We start from the raw sequence: 16,543 nt of genomic DNA on the forward strand, positions 1-16,543 counted from the left end.
TAAAAATGACACCAGAAAAAGGTCTATTCTTCAGAAAGACAGAGAACCGTGACACTGAAGTATACTCAGATGCGGATTGGGCAGGAAACATCATTGACAGGCGGTCCACTTCTGGATATTGTTCTTTTGTCTGGGGAAATCTTGTTACCTGGAGGAGTAAGAAGCAATCAGTTGTAGCCAGAAGTAGTGCAGAAGCTGAGTATAGAGCTCTTGCACAAGGAATCTATGAAGGGATTTGGATAAAAAGGGTCCTTAGTGAACTGGGACAAACAAGTTCATCTCCAATTCTGATGATGTGTGATAATCAGGCAGCTATAAGCATAGCAAAGAACCCCGTGCATCATGACAGGACCAAGCACGTTAAGATTGACAGACACTTCATCACAGAGAAGGTGACTAGTGAGACGGTTAAATTGAACTATGTTCCTACCAAGCACCAAACCGCAGACATCCTCACCAAAGCTTTACCTAGGCCTAACTTCGAAGACTTAACTTGCAAGCTGGGATTATATGATATATATTCTCCAGCTTGAGGGGGAGTGTTGAAATTTGGCATTCAAAGTTAGGGTTTTAATTTAGGAAAGTATTTTAGGGATAAAAAAGGAGAGATCATTTAGGATGATTCAGTTTCCTAATTTTAGGAGAGAATCAAGCTAGATTGATATTTTCTTATTCAGTCTTTTGTGTATATATATGTGTATGGTGTGTACCTAAAACATCAATAAAGGAATTCAGAAATTCTTCAAGAACAAAGCTTTTCAGTCAAAGTGGTCCACCCGCCCAAAATGCCTTTCCCCTCTGGGAACACTAAACAATACTTCTTTGCTTCTGAGTCAACCACGGAGCCCAAAATGAACCTACTCATGTCATTTGCACGACGTTCCAACCTAAACTTCCTCCATCCTCCTAACTTTTAACAAACCTCTTCACATGCTCACCCTTGCAGCAAGCCTCCACTCCTTCCAACAGACAACATAAACTGAGGCCCCCAAACTTGATCCACGACGTAAAACCTCTGCTTCTTTCCATAATGATCCCCTTAAGCTTCTCCCTGAACGCATCCACCGAGATTTCAAAGGACATGGCGTCCACAGCAAACCCACTTCTGCCTCCTCTCATATGCATAGGTTTTCTACTACTTGAAAATATATAGAACATTACCTACCACTAAAAAAATCAATTGCAATGGTGAAAAGAAGTGGAAAAAGAGGATCTCCTTGTCTTAGGTATCTACTTGGTGTTTCCATTCACTAAGAAAATGTTTGTTTTTAGTTAAAAGTAACCTATTAATATCAATCATCATAACTAAACTGAACCTATTGAAAACGAGTTCACTTTAGTTATGTTGGTTGATATCAATAGGTTCCTTTTAGTTGAATAGAAAAAGCCAAATATTTTGTTTTTTCTATTAAGCCAAAAAACAAACACCACCTAAAACCGCAAAACTTGCCAAGAGCAAGCATCCTCTCATCCAAGACCTCTATTTTGAACTAAATCCTTTTCTCAAGTACATGGTCTAGAATCTAAATGATCATAGGCCTTTTCAAAATCAATTTTAAAGACTACCCCTTCTATTCTGGATCTCCTTGTCATAGGCCTTTTCAAAATCAATTCAAAGTCATAATTAATATGTTAACTTTATAAAGCCAAAATGGTAGCCTAGAGGATTTACATAGCCCCCAAGAAAGACTTAAAAAAAAATACTAAGGTTATGTTTGATTCCCAAAGAATTTAAGGGAAAATGAGAGGGAAAGAAAATAGAGAGAAAAAGTAGGACAAAAAATGAAGGAAAATAAATAAATAAATAAATTTAAAGTAAATTAATTATTTTTACATGTTACTTTAAATTCATTTTACTTATTTTAACTCTTCTATATAAAGATGAAATAAATTGAAAATACATAAATTTCTAACTAATTTTAAATTATATTTGATTTTCTTTCATATTTTCTATGGTAAAATCAAACATGAGAAAATTATTTTTCATAGCATTTTTTTCCCTAGCATTTTTTGGGAACCAAACATATCCTAAGATTTTTATCTCTTTCCTCTCTACCTTCTCATGCTGTTTTCCTTCACTCTCTTTTCCACTCTCAAAAGTCGTAATTCCCAATTCCTCACCATAACCCTTAAAAAGGTAAATCTCTAGCCTCTTATTATTTGATTGTAGGGAGCTACTTTAGGACTGTCCTATGGTGAGGATTACTAGTAATCAACCTTTTCACCTCTAATGCAAATGCAGAATTTCTGGGTTCCAGTACACAGAATTATATACATACCAACAAAAGTTCCATTTAGTGCAGCTTTCTTGGTTGCCTAAGAGCTGTCTGACTGTTAAAAAGCTTACTTGTGCATTTGAGTACTTAAAGCTGAGGATTTTAGCAGAAGAGTGTTCAGTATGGGGTTCCAGCATTTATAAGCTTTTTACAAATTAAAAAGAAACCTTCTGTTACCATAGATTTTCAAAGAACTTGAGTAAAAGCTATTAATTAAATAGGCCCCGAAATGTCAATATTTCAACATAGTTTCATAGATTATCCCCACATTACTGACAAGCCATACATATAGATGTTTAGAACTAATATTAAAGAACACTAAGAAAAGGAAAAAAAAAAATGAAACCACCTGATCCTATTCCAGCTAATATCTATATAACATTTTCCTTTGGTGATCCCTATGGACATCTACAGTTTGTTGCTTACATCATTCTAGGGCTTGTGCTGGGGAGAGACAGCCTATCACAACAGTGTGCCGCTCTTGTCATCTCCATTAATTTCTGTGACCAAGAATTCTAATTTCATTTCTTTGGATAGAAAAGTCACTTGTTTGGGTAAAAAAGGAAAGGAAAAAATTGGTTGATAGTTACACTCCAGGCCACCTGGATCAATCATGCATTATAGGCATTCTTAAAGACTACAGAGATAACTTGGAATGCTCTTTCATCAAAAACCTTTGGAGGGTCTGATTTTCGCTTCTAATACAGGCATCAGTAACCTTCTGGTGGAAGGAGTTCTGCAATGGCCATTTCTTAGGTTTCTTTAGGGAGGGGGAGGTCCTCAACAACTTTCTCTCTGATTGAGGAGGATTCATCCATAGGCAAGGATTGGCTGGCAGGTTGTCTAAGAGGAAAGCTATCTCTAGATTGTTTTGCTCAGAAGTCAAACCAAACCACCATCCTCCCCTGGGGCCCTTTCTTCTCCCAACTCTATAGTTTTTTCCCATTATATTTATTTTACCTATGCCTTCTTCACCTCTGCTTTGTCATCTCACTTTGTTTGAAGGATACCTCACTCTCCTTGGTACTTATTTTCTTTGATTAATTCAACCTATTGCTTCCTATCTATAAAATAAAAATAAAAAGAAGTAACCATATAGGACTGAAAACTCAAACAACACTCAGCTGAAGCATTTCTCAAGCTATACAATCAAAAGCTTTCAAATCAGGTGTATAATAAAACTTAAATAACTGATAAACACAAGGACCAAAGCAAAAATGACAGATATAATCCGTACCTTCTTTCAGCTTTCCTTTCTAAACCAGACAAGTGATTCAAAACCGCATGCAGTATACATAGAGATCTATGAACAATAATAACCTGCACAAAATCGAACTGGTTTCTGAAAACAGAGAACAAGAAAAATAAAAAATAATAAAAGATATTGAAAACCAACACTTCACGAGTGACATCCAAAGAAATAAAGAAAAGCAATCACTCCCTTCCTTATGTGGCAATCAAATAGATCATGTTAAAGATTAATTTAAATCACCATCAGTGCAATTTTAATATGTACACAAGAAAGCAACTTTCAAGCATCATTAATCCAATAGAAGTTAATATTCCATGATACAAAAGAAAACATAGGCAAGAAATCAATATGACAACATGCAAAAGAATAGTTTGTTGCCAAGGAACTAAATTCCATTTCATTTTGATTGAAACACAAAAAAAAAATTCAACTCCAAACAAAACCAATGCATGACAAATTAGCAGTACCAAATTCAAGAATTTCAAAATGCTTCCTTGTGCTTTGACCCAAAGAACTCATGTCAATAATGTTGATACCCGAGTTTCACAATGACACATGGATCTCTAATTTACACCACATGACTATTGTGGCATGTAAGATCAATGACATGTAGAAATCACATCATTAGAAGAGCCAGTCTTATTGCAGCTATGCACCCACTACAAATATCACTGTCTACTATTAAAGCAATTCTATTACTACAACTATTTTGACAACACAAAGGATACTTGTCGTCTTCAACTAATCTCATGATGGAACATTCATAGTGTAGTATTAATGAATTAAGGGTTACTTCAACATGCAAAGTAACTAAGTTGGGCTATGAGAGCACACTTCCCCACCTTTACTTGTTATTTTCCTGGCCCTTAGTCTTACTTCATCAAGAGGATATCTCCAATAGTCATCTCCATGCCCCCCTAAGAGGAGGGCCACCTAATCATGTTTTTTTTATCATACCAAGTTATTATTGTACCAAGATCTTTTGTACTTCCATCAAACATGCCTACTGGCAAAGCACCCTTATTGTTCACTTATATATATATCATATCTGCTCGAGTCGTGGAGTAGGTTCAAGGAGTTCAATTAGGCTTGGTGTATGTTGGTAGTGAGCCTAGCCTCCCTAATCATCAAAAATATAAGACGGTTCTAGGTTTTAGTTTGATAGCTAGAGTTAGAGACTCATGGAGGCGAGAATGCGCAAAATATGGTTGGGCCCTTTCTAATTGAACTAAATGGAAGAGGAAACCATTTAACAGGACACATATACTCGTGTGTTTATCCAATAAAAATATTATGTATGGCAATATGTTATTGATCAATATACACATCGCGTCACCTAATTAGTCCATGTACACATGGCACCATCTCATTGATCCATGCTAATTTATCTTGTTGGTTTTTATCTAAAAGATGATAAACCATTAAATCCCTTATTAATTAAAAACAAATCACCATATAAGAAATTCAACATCAATTCCAATTTTGCATTTGCTATTTCTAAGTGCCATAAAGTGGTAAATTTTATCCAATTAGAATAATCAATAGATTTTTAATGTCCACATAATATAATCAAACCCAAAAGGCCTACTTTGGTGTTTATGGCATTAATAAATGCTGCCTTGTACGGTTCATTGCATTAGGTACTTTGAACTTTATTTGAAAACTTTTAGCAATACAACTTTATTAGCTACATATATGCTTGGTCACAAAAGAAGCCCCAAACAATTTTCAATTTAAAAAAAGGTCTACTCTCTTATTACACATTAGTGTATCCTAATATGATTGGACATTTAGGTCAAGTTATTTTTTCTTCTTTTTTCCTTTTTGATAAAATAGGGGTGAACAGGGACAAATAAGGGTTTACAATATGTTAATTATTTAAATGGCACACCTTTGCATACAAATATTTTTCTTTTTCAATCCCCATAGAGTACATTCTAGGGTTTTGTTCTTCCCCAAAATCGTCAAGAAGTGACCAATCATCCTAGGGCCACACATGCACACATCCCAAATAACTTCCCCCCATCCCCAAACGCACACTATGAAAAATCATAACTAAAATGTAGGTTAAGAAGAGAATCAAACCCCTACCCTCCTAGATAGGCATAAAAAGCATATAGTAGTACTAAGGACCCCTACCCTCTTAGATAGGCATAAAAAGCATATAGTAGTACTAAGGTAAACTTAAAATTTTGATTATATCTCAACACCTACAAGAAATGTTTTATTCTTTGCCCCACTAAAATAAATTCCTGGTTCCACCACCATCAGCAGGTGCTAAGATGGCCATTGATGTTGAGCTTTTAGTGCCAGTAGAAGGTTTAAACATGGCTATTAATTTAGGTACAATAAATCTTCATATGGAAGATGATTCCCTAGCTATTATTTTATTTCATTAGCCTCCACAAAAAGAAAACATAGTCAGCTGCTTGGTTATTGGAAGAGGATAATTCATGCTCCTGCTAGAGACATTGTTTTTCCATCTATGTTCAGACCTAGATCGGCTAACTAGTTGACTGAATTTTTGGTCTATGGAGGTGCTAGATTACTTGAGTTCTTAGTGGGGAACCTAATCGTATAGACATTTCTGAGGGATCTAGTGGTTATGATGTACTTTTAGCTTTTCTTATTGCTGTTTTGATTCTTGTTGTTGCAAAGAAAACCTCATCCTTCTTGTAGTTTTCTCTTTAATTTAATAAATTCTTGTTCTTATCAAAAAGAAATGTTTTCTTTGATTTTACAAGTGAGCCTAAGTGTTTACAAATTTATGTCTTGAGTCCATTTTGGTCTAGTAAAATGACAAATTGGAATGACACTACACATTAAATTTCATGGAAAGAGACTCAATACCAGCCATCCCATCAGTTGCACTAAAATCAGCATGCCCTTAGATCTAGCAATCTCACTTGAGGCATTTATGAGATGACGGGTTCATTGCAAGATGTCGTGGATTTTTTATTTTTTATTTTTTTTCAGAAACAAAAAAAGTGTTAATAGATAATAAAAACATACGAAGGATGAAAGGTCCTCCTCATGAAGTACAAACCTGATCAAAAGTAACTAAGTAAACCTCCACAAAACAACGAAGGGTATAGAATAAGGACAAAAGGCCTATACAAGTATAACAACACCAGCCCCTATAACCCAACCCTAATGTATACAAATCGAGAGCCAACTAAGCCGAATAACACTCAAAGGGTAGGGTTTAAAAATGTCTATACATTAAGCCCTAAAAGAATCTAATACTTAACACTATTAAGCATTAAAGTTCTATTTAGAATAAAGTAAAAAAAAAAACAAACACCACCTAAATCTGGAGAAAATGATAAGGCTGAAAAAAACGATTTTACTAAGAAATCTCCCGAAAAGGAAGATACCCAAGATCTCACATCTGGAATAGAAGGAGACAAATGGAAATTGGACAATAAGGACATTAATCTTTCAAGATCCTCAATCTCTATATTTGTTAGATTGCAACGAAAGGTGAGATCCCAAAACAATGAAATGTTATTACCAAGGATAGCTGAGATAGAACAGTTTTTAATAGTGGTGACTCTTAAAAGACTTGAAAATTGTAAACACAAAGGTTGGTTCCCCCACCACAAATTTTCCCAAAAATGGATTCTAGACCCACCACCCGCCACAAAACGAGTGTGTAGAAAAAACGTGGAGCAAATGTGCAATGGCCTTCCAAGGGCAATGATATGACCATTTGACTCTATTGTCGGCATCCCATCCATTAGGATGTGTCCCATAGATACTCAAGATGACCTTATGTCAGAGGATAGTACTTTCTTGAAGGTAACTCCAAAGCCACTTCCCTAATAAAGTTTGACTCCTCAGAGAAATTTTCCCCAACCCTAATCCACCAACTTCCTTTGGCCTATAGACTAAGTCCTAATTGACCAAATGATCCTTTTTACCTTCCCCACAACCTAACCAAAGAAAATCTCTTTGTAATTTCTCAATCCTCAAAGCTATTGAAATCGGGATCTTGAAAAGAGAAAGAAAGTAACTCAGGATATGCGACAAAGAAAATTGAATTAGGGTGATTCCACTGCCAAAGGATAAGAAGGCTTTTTTCCAACGATCCAACCTCCTAGAGACTCTATCTAGCAAAAGGTCCCAAAAGCAAATCAATTTTGGGTTCCCCCTAACAAGAGGCCTAAATATGATAAAGGTCAATTAGAAACTGCACAATCAAGCAAAGAAGTCAATTTGGCAATTTGGTTTTCGATAATGTTGATTCCAAAAAAAGTGCTCTTATTTAGGTTAATCCTTAGCCCTAACAAATGCCCAAAAACCAACAAAATTAGCTTCAACGAAAGCAACTCTTCTAAGGATGCCCTAGAAAAGACGGTATCGTTCGCAAATTGTAAATGAAACAACCCCCTAGTCCTATTTCTACCCAACTGAATCCCTCAAATAAACTCTCTCCTCCTCTCTCACAACCAATTTGCTTAAAAGGTCAGCCACAATGGTGAAGAGAAAAGGAGAAAGGGGATCTCCTTATCTTAGACCTTTAAAAGCCTTAACCCACCTCTGAGCATTTCCATTCACTAAGATTGCGAAAGTTGCCAAAGATAAGCATCCTATCATCCAAGATCTCCATCTTAAACTAAACTCTTTTCTTTCAAGTACGTGGTCCAAAAAATCTCAATCAACATGATCATAGACATTTTCAAAATCAATTTCGAATACTACCCCTTCCTCTCTAGACCTCCTCTTCTCATCCTCTACCTCATTAGCAATCAAGACAGTATCCAAAATTTGTCTCCCCTCAACAAAAGCACCTTGAGTCAAATAGATGATGTCTTGGAGGACTTTACACAAATGCCCTGAAAGAACCTTGGCTATGATTTTGTACAAACTAATAACCAAACTGATGTTATCTATGGTTACCCCATCTTCTAACACCAAAGATTTAAAGAAACTCCTATTCCTCCTGCCATTAGCCACCTTATGAAAAAATTTAGATCTTTTATCCATTTAACTCTTGTTTTTTGCCTCTAAAACACCTATTCCTTTAACAGCACCTCCTCCAAATCCCCTTTTCTTAAAGACCTCCTTGCTGCCAATTTAGGAGAAAAATTACCTTATTGTTCCTTCTCATCCAGTTTTGTTATGTCCAGAAGAATATTTTTCTTTTTTTCTTTTAAGTCTCCAAAAGACACCTTATTCCACTCTTTCAATTTTGACTTGACAAACTAAAGCTTTTTCATGAATTTGTGACTTTTCCACCCTTCAAACCGACACTCATTCCACCAACATCCTAAATTCTACTTGAACTCTGAATGACTCAGCCATATGTTTTCAAATCAAAAAGGTGTTGGCTCCCACTTGAACGAATTGGTAACTAGCACAATTGGACAATGGTCTGAAGTCAATCCGAGGAGTGCTTCTTGGACAAATTGAGGGAAATCAAGCTCCCAACCATTTGAAAAAAGGAATCTATCCAACCTTTTGCACACGGGGTTTTCTTGCAACTGACCAAATGAAGGAGGCATTCCTCAAAGGCGGATCAATCAACTCACAATCTCTTATAAAGTCATCAAAATCCCTCATGCTTGAGGTTAACCTAGACCCTCCTAGCTTTTCACCAACACACCATTTCAAAAAAGTTAAGCTTGAAAAATCTTGAAGTTCTATCTAGAAATCCTTTCTAAACCATGACAAGCTAGGACCATAGACCGAAGATGACCAGAAAGACCCATCATCCTCTGACTCTAACTTGACTGCTACTGAGAAAGATCCTAGAATGACCTCCGAACAATTAAACCTCAAAGCATCTTAGAGTATTGCCACTCCTCCCGACACCCCGCTAGTTGAAAGAACTACCCACTCTTTGTTTCTAACCCTCCACACATTTTTAGGAAGTAACTGCGTGTAGTTGCTCATAGTAGTGCTGAAGTTGAATATAAAACTATGACTCAAGTATGTAGTGAATTGCTTTGGCTTCAAATTGGTGACTAAGTTAGGTGTTCCAATTTCATCTCATTCCTCCATGCATTGAAACAATCAAGGAGCCATTCACATTGCATCTAATCCTATTACCATGATAGGATGAAACATCTAAAGATTAATTATCACTTTGTCAGGAGTCTGGAGGTTTGAGGTTTAGGAAAATTTTTGTAAGGAATTGTACTCTCTTAGGGAAGTGGCTTCGGAAGTTACCTAGGGAAAGTTCTATCTTTTGGCATCAGATTATTATAATGCATTTATGGGACACATCCTAACGAATGGAATATCAAAAATCTAGTCAAATGGTCACATCAGTGCCCTTGGAAAGTCATTGCATAGGCGTTCAAAGTTTTTTCTACACAAACTAGCTTTATGGTGAGTGATGAGATGATAATTCGTTTTTGGGGAAGATTTGTGGTGGGGGTATCGACCTTTGTGTTCACATGGTTTGGTGAGTGAAGCAATTTGGATAAAGATTGGGAAGAAGGATGTTCAACCTAGGAAGGAGCATTTCAATAGCTCTTTAGTTAGGAGATGGGGAGAATATCTAGACCCAACTCTAAAATTTCTTGCATTGAGGAGATGGGTAGTAAACAATAGTTGGACTCTAAAGGGAGAGCGAGGATTTCCTTGCTAGGGAGTGCCCTTCTCTTGTTCAATTTTGAGAGTAGCTCTAATGCAAAGATGGTGTTGTCAAGGGGTTTAAGAAGGTATAAGGAAAAGGTTTTGCTTTTGGATACATGGACCCTAGAGGTAGGGCGTTTTCGGTGTTTTCGAAAATATGAGCATGCTAGGGAAGTGTGGGTGAGAGTGGTGGAGCTTCCTCTGCACTTGTGGTGTCCAGAGGTGTTCAAAAAGCTAGGGAATAATTGTGGTGGTTTTGTTGAAGTCAATGAACACACAGCTCACCTCTCACATTGATCAAAAAGGAGAAGGATGCCTGGGTTGTTGAAGGTGGTGGTGGGCCTATCTATCTTGCTTCGCCATTTAGTTATGGTGGGAAGTACCACCATGGAATTCTCAAGAGGTTCCGAGCAGTGGGTTTTTTGGTCTGGAGGTTAGGGGTGAAGTTACAGGAAGGGCACATGCTGATGAGAGTGTGAGGGTGCAGGTTCCACTGCTGCGATTGGAGGTAGATGTCGAATCGGGCTACAGTGGAGGGAGAGAGAGGAAAGGTTGGCAAATAACTGACGGCTCTGAAAAGGCTATGGTAGGTAGTGGGCTGCAGAAAGCTGTAGAGGGTGATAGTGTTGGGAGGAAAGTTGCTTGAAATGGGGGCTGCGTGGGTGTGGTGTCTCTCAAGGGAACCCTAGGTGGGGCTGCTGGTGGGCTGGAAGAAGTGGGCATTGAGGGCTTGAAAGAGGCCCAAGTCTTTAAAGGATTCTCAATTGAAGTGGCCCATCTATCTCACGGCTCATTAGAAGGGTCAAGAGTTAAAATTTCTAAGGAGGCTTGTGGGGTGGGTCATCATTCTAAGAAGGCCCATAGCCTTCCTGTTCTCTGTGTGACCAAAGGTGGAGGTGAGGACTCTATTAACCTAGACTGCAGTGCTGATTCTAAAAATTGCCCACTGGAGGAGCTGGCTCTATTTAGGGCTTCTTTTGCCTCTAGAGGGCACAATTTCCAGAATCCTAAGCACTCCCTACAGGTGGTTCTCCAGACAAGCATTGTCATAGCCCCCATTGCAGAAGCGAGACACTCTAGTACTATTTCTCTCTCTCTTTCATCCTTGGGGATACAGGCAGCTTCTTCTCCTTCTCTTTTTTGGAATGGTCTTGGTCTAGAGGGATGTGAGGTGGATTCTGCAGTTGATTGACTGGGGAGAGGGTAGCAGTCTCCCGAGGATGGTTTTAGTCAACTACACTTCAGTGGACAATGCATATTTATTATTGTTTCCAATAGGTAAAGTTATCCTTTCATTTTTTTTTTTTTTTCCTTTTTATCTTAGCTATTTGACAAGTTATCTAGTAGACAATGCATTTATTTGTTAGATTAGAAAGTTTCTTTATGTAATCTCAACTCTCAAATTTTCCTATTAATACATGGAATCACCAGCCACTAAGATATGTTGAATAGTATTTTCTTATTCCAATTAACAATGCTAAAGTGAGTTAACCACATTTTCAGGATACAATAATCAACTTCGAAGATACTATAAGCACATCCATTAGTTTCTCAAAGAATATACCATTACTTGATCTGAGACTTAAATTGCTTCAGCTAAATTTTTATCAAGACCTCTTCAAACTAATAAGCATCCCTAATTACAAGATGGTAAAGTGTACCTACTTTAGGCAGGAAGAACTTCATTATTTATTCCCAAAACCTGGTCTCATAAGAATGCTTTTTATTCAAGAACTTGCAGTCTTATTATTTTCAGTAGTAAATCTGTTATCTTAAATCTAGTAATAGTACTTCAAAAGGGATATGTTTCATAGAAATACCACTGGATGTTTTTGCAACAGTTGTGACACATTAAAAAGATTCACTTAAGTCTACCAAGTCAAAAGATATCAGTTCTGTAACTCACATTTCCAACACCACATAGGTCAAGTAATGCTTCGAACAAAGCCTCCAACCGTACAATCCCATTACTGACCTGCAAAATTGAAAAGATTCAACCAACAGATACAAATTAAACAATCACAGTATAGATCACTACAAGAGTAAGAGTAAACATGTCCAGCACCATATTGTTGGCAATCAAGTGCAGTTGAAAAACTTTTACAGGTCAGCAGTCAGAATTTTCAGCTGAGACTAATATGTTTCACCATCAGGCATGTAGCAAAGGGCAATATGGTGCTGACATACACATTGACTCAACCCTGCAGAATTTAAAATCAACTACAAGACCACTAAAACCATTATTATTTCACTCTTCAAAGTCTATGGCTGTGCTTGCTAGATAGAAATAGGAATGGGAATGTAAACTCAATTCCTACCACACCAGTGTATTATTTTGTCAAACCAACTCATGTCGATTTCCTGTGGCAAAGCATAACCACATAAGACTACAGAATTCCAAGGACATAACCACATAAAAATTAAACTAAGTGCATGAGATGTATGCAATATGAACAAAAGAAAGAGAAAAATGCTCAACTTGCTGTTCTAGCATTTCCTCCTTCCCCTTTAGACCACAAGAAGAACGCAGGGAATGAATTCATTGCTGCCAAAATCAACTTCTACGTCCCCTATAAGGTTCTAAAATTATGCTCTTTCCAAACATTCCAGACCAAAAAACAAAGAGATCAATATCCAACTGTTTTATGCTTGGAACCAACAAAAGCACCCTAGTAGCTTGGTAAAACTTCCTTAACAGATCAATGAAGAACCCAAGTGAGGATGCAGAATTTTTATTTCCAAGATCTAAAATTAGAGATAATAATTTATAGTTACCATTATACTTCTAATATTGTATCTTGAAAGTTTAAAAAAAAAAAATTAGAGTAATACTCTAAATACAATAATTTAAAGATTCTCTGTTTTTTTGTCTTTTTCTCATTTCTATGTTAGATCATGGTTGACTAATCATTTAAAAATTTAATATTTTATATTAAATTTTGATCTAGAACTGATCTGTTAAACAAATATATTCAAATTAAAAAAAATTAAATAGAATCTTCTTCAAAACTCAAATAGAAGATAGTCAAAAAAAATTTATTCATCTTGTACAGTTAATCCAAAATTTCAAAATTCTATTGAACTTTCTTTTCTTTGGGAAAAGCAATATGAATATCAAAAAAATGCACAAATATAAAATATTAAACCCTTGTATTTTATATAGGGATCACAAAATATTGAAATATCAAATATTATTTAACTGATATTTTTTTTTTTTTTTTGTTATTTCTAATGGAATCATTTAATTACCTTTGTCAGCACAGAATAGAGATGTGAGACCTTTGCCACTTCAGAAGGAGTAGACATTATATGACCCTTCGAAGGCAAATCAGAAGAGTCTTCATCTACAAGAGAGTTTATCATTTTGGAGGCCATATTCATGTTCAAGCACCCAAAAAGGACATGGAAATCTGTTTCACAAGCCACAAGTAACTTAGAAACCAGATTTTTTCCTGATATTTGCCCACTTTGAGAGCCCCAAATGGTTAACAACTTGTTGGAAAGATGATCATGAGCAGATAGATCATTATCTACGGTCAAACGGGTAGAATCAGCCATGTCTGTCTGAACTCCCTTGGCCTTACAGGTTGGCATAGCTAGCATACAATAAAAACAAAAAACAAAAAGACCAAAAAAAAAAACAAAACAAAAACAAAATGATGTCAGAAAAACTGTAAAAGAATAAAAGTAGCTGGAATTCAAAAGTCAGTGGTTTCCAACATATCTCCAACTCCTTCTCACCTGTGTCAACCCGAAAGTCAGCTTCATTCACTGAAGTGTTCACATTTTGACATGGTTGAGAAACTCCATTTTCCCTGCCACTTTGGCCAGTTTCATTAAATAATTTCCAGCAAAGGTAGATGATATATCATGTAAAAAATCAAGCTAAGTTACCAGGCTAGAATAAACACAAATCATTAGTAAATAAGGAAACCCTTTAGGCTCTCAAACACCCAACTTACGTGTAAATAAGAAAAACAATATTTTTCTTTTTTTCTTTTAAGCCTCCAAAAGTCTCCTTATTCCACTCTTTCAATTTCGACTTAACAAACAGTAGTTTTTTTCATGAATTTGTGACCTTCCCACCCTTCAAAACGACACTCATTCCACCAACAACCTAATTTATCCTTGAAATCCGAATGAAGCAACCACATGCTTTTGAAACTAAAAGGTGTTGGGCCCCAAATAAAAGGATTGGTGTTCAGCACAATTGGGCAATGATCCGAAGTCAATCTGGGGAGAGCTTCTTGGATGCAATGAGGGAAATCAAACTCCCACTCACTAGAAAATAAGAATCTATCCAACCTTTTGCAAACCGGGTTCTCTTGCAAATTAGACCAAGTGAAGGATGCATTCCTAGGAGGCGGATTAATTAGCTCACATTCTCTCATAAAATCATCAAAGTCCCTCATGCTTGGGGTTTCCTTGGAGCTGCCTAACTTTTCTGAAATTCTTCTTATGACATTGAAATTCCCACCAACGCACCATTTCAGAAAGGTTAAGCTAGAAAGATCTTGAAGTTCCAACCAAAAACTCTTCCTAAAGTATGACGAACCGGGACCATAGACTGAAGATAGCCAAAACGACCCTTCGTCCTCACACTCTAACTTGATTGTTACTGAGAAAGACCCTAAAACAACCTCCAGGCACTTAAACCTCAAAGCATCCCAGAAGATTGTCACTCCTCTCGAAGCCCCACTAGCTGGAAGAACAGCCCACTCTTTGTTTTTGACCTTCCACACACTACCCACAAACCTTTTATCACACAACTCTCTTTATTTCCTGCAACAGAACAACATCCGGATTTTCATGACAAAGAAGATCCTTCACTAGCCTTCTTTTCTTTCTGGAACCAAGGCCTCTAGTATTTCAACTGATGATTTGCATAAAACTAAAAAAGCCTAAAAACCACCAAAGGACCTAGAAGACTAAAGAGACCTGGGGACAATGGAAGAGGGTCTATTCTTCCTTCTGGAATAGACCTTTTCTACAGAACTGCCATTACTTCTAGTGAACTGAAATCTACCCTCATTGTAGTTGACAATCTTGACATTCAATGATCCCAAAACCGACTTAATAGAATCCATTTTTAAAGGAGAGATACCTTCACAAAGAAAATCTTCCAACTGTGCAGAATCTGACTCCAAAGACATACATCTTTCTGGGACAAAAGCTTCACTAGGGTTGTTTTGAGATGCCCTGAGCAATGAAACACCCTCTAACTCTTGGCTAGGCTTGACAGCTAGGGACATCACACCTTTAAGACAGGATACAACCCCAATAAACCAGAAGGGAACTTGTTAACCCCTGAAAAGTCATTCGATAAAGATAAAGGGGGGGTCGAAAAAGGTACAAAAGGGTCAGGGAGCCGCAGAGAAAAGATGGGGGATAAAGGAGAAGAAGACAAAACAGAAGCCCCCTCTAAAACCCAGCCTTGAACCATGGAAAGAGGAGTAGAAGTCAGTACCTGGACATGATTCCCACAGTGTTGAAGACCCTCCCTGACCTCAGCCCCTTCTAGACCACCCCCTGAACAAGACTAATTTGGGCTCAAAGCTCCCTTTCCCTCCTTTGTCAGCCCTTGAGCTTTTGGCTGCCTTGTTCCTCCGATGAAAGTGACGTTTTGCATCTCTTTCCCCAGAAAATTCTCAGCTTTAAAGGGAAGCTCTCTCTTGAAGACAAGAATCACTATTTGTTGCAACACACCCTGATGTAGGACAACCCTAGGATGGTTGCCTACACTCAAGGGTAGGTGGGATAGGGTTTTATTTTTAGGGTGTAAGGAGAGGAACAAGGAATAAACTTTATGGTAGAGAAAATTATAAGATAAGAAATAGAGAGAAAGAAGAAACAATGAAGAAAAGATGGAAAACCTTAGAGTCTCACTAAGGCCTTCTAGGAGTCTCACCTAGAAGAAAATCAATGGAGTCTCACCATTGAGGGTTGCAACCTTGCAATGAAAGAAAGTATAATATTATTCATCAAAATTCATTCCTTTGATTTACATTGATTAGCCTATTTATAGGCTTCTCTAAGAAATCCAAAGTCTACTAGGACTCTAATAACCTATTCTACTAGGACTCTAATAACCAATTCTACTAGGACTCTAATAACCTATCATGACTCAAATTCTAATTATATTATAACTCAACTAGCAAATCCTAATTAGACTCCAACAAATACCAATCCCTATTCAATTCTAATTAATATTAATCCTACTTAAAGTTTACTTAGGTCTTCCCTTTCTTCCTTGAATAAACTTTAAAAGGCTTTCCCCCATCACACCCACTCAATGAAGTCAACAGCTTCTCAAAAGAGGAATAGCTCTCTTGATCTATGGGAACAAACAACCATTACAATTATAGAGAGAAGCCAAACAACCAAATAGAATCTAAGCTAAACCAAATCCCTAAAAAATAGGAAACAATTA

At 36.9% G+C, this 16,543-nt stretch overlaps 1 protein-coding gene across 2 annotated transcripts in view; it reads right to left on the bottom strand.

Annotated features, from left to right (window-relative positions):
- Positions 1–16,543, bottom strand: part of LOC117931331 (protein SENSITIVE TO UV 2) — a 78,288-nt gene that overhangs the window by 39,688 nt on the left and 22,057 nt on the right. The window contains exons 4-7 of one of the 2 annotated variants that reach the window (XM_034852291.1): positions 13,855–13,928; positions 13,363–13,709; positions 12,020–12,088; positions 3,514–3,596 (exon numbers count right to left, since the gene is read on the bottom strand). In XM_034852291.1, coding sequence (XP_034708182.1) covers positions 3,514–3,596; positions 12,020–12,088; positions 13,363–13,709; positions 13,855–13,928 — 573 coding nt within the window. Of the gene's footprint in view, positions 1–3,513; positions 3,597–12,019; positions 12,089–13,362; positions 13,710–13,854; positions 13,935–16,543 lie in introns of both variants that reach the window. The other variant, XM_034852282.1, reaches the window with a different exon arrangement.

The sequence above is a fragment of the Vitis riparia genome, chromosome 2, assembly GCF_004353265.1.
Source record: "Vitis riparia cultivar Riparia Gloire de Montpellier isolate 1030 chromosome 2, EGFV_Vit.rip_1.0, whole genome shotgun sequence".
Taxonomy (NCBI): Eukaryota; Viridiplantae; Streptophyta; class Magnoliopsida; order Vitales; family Vitaceae; genus Vitis; species Vitis riparia.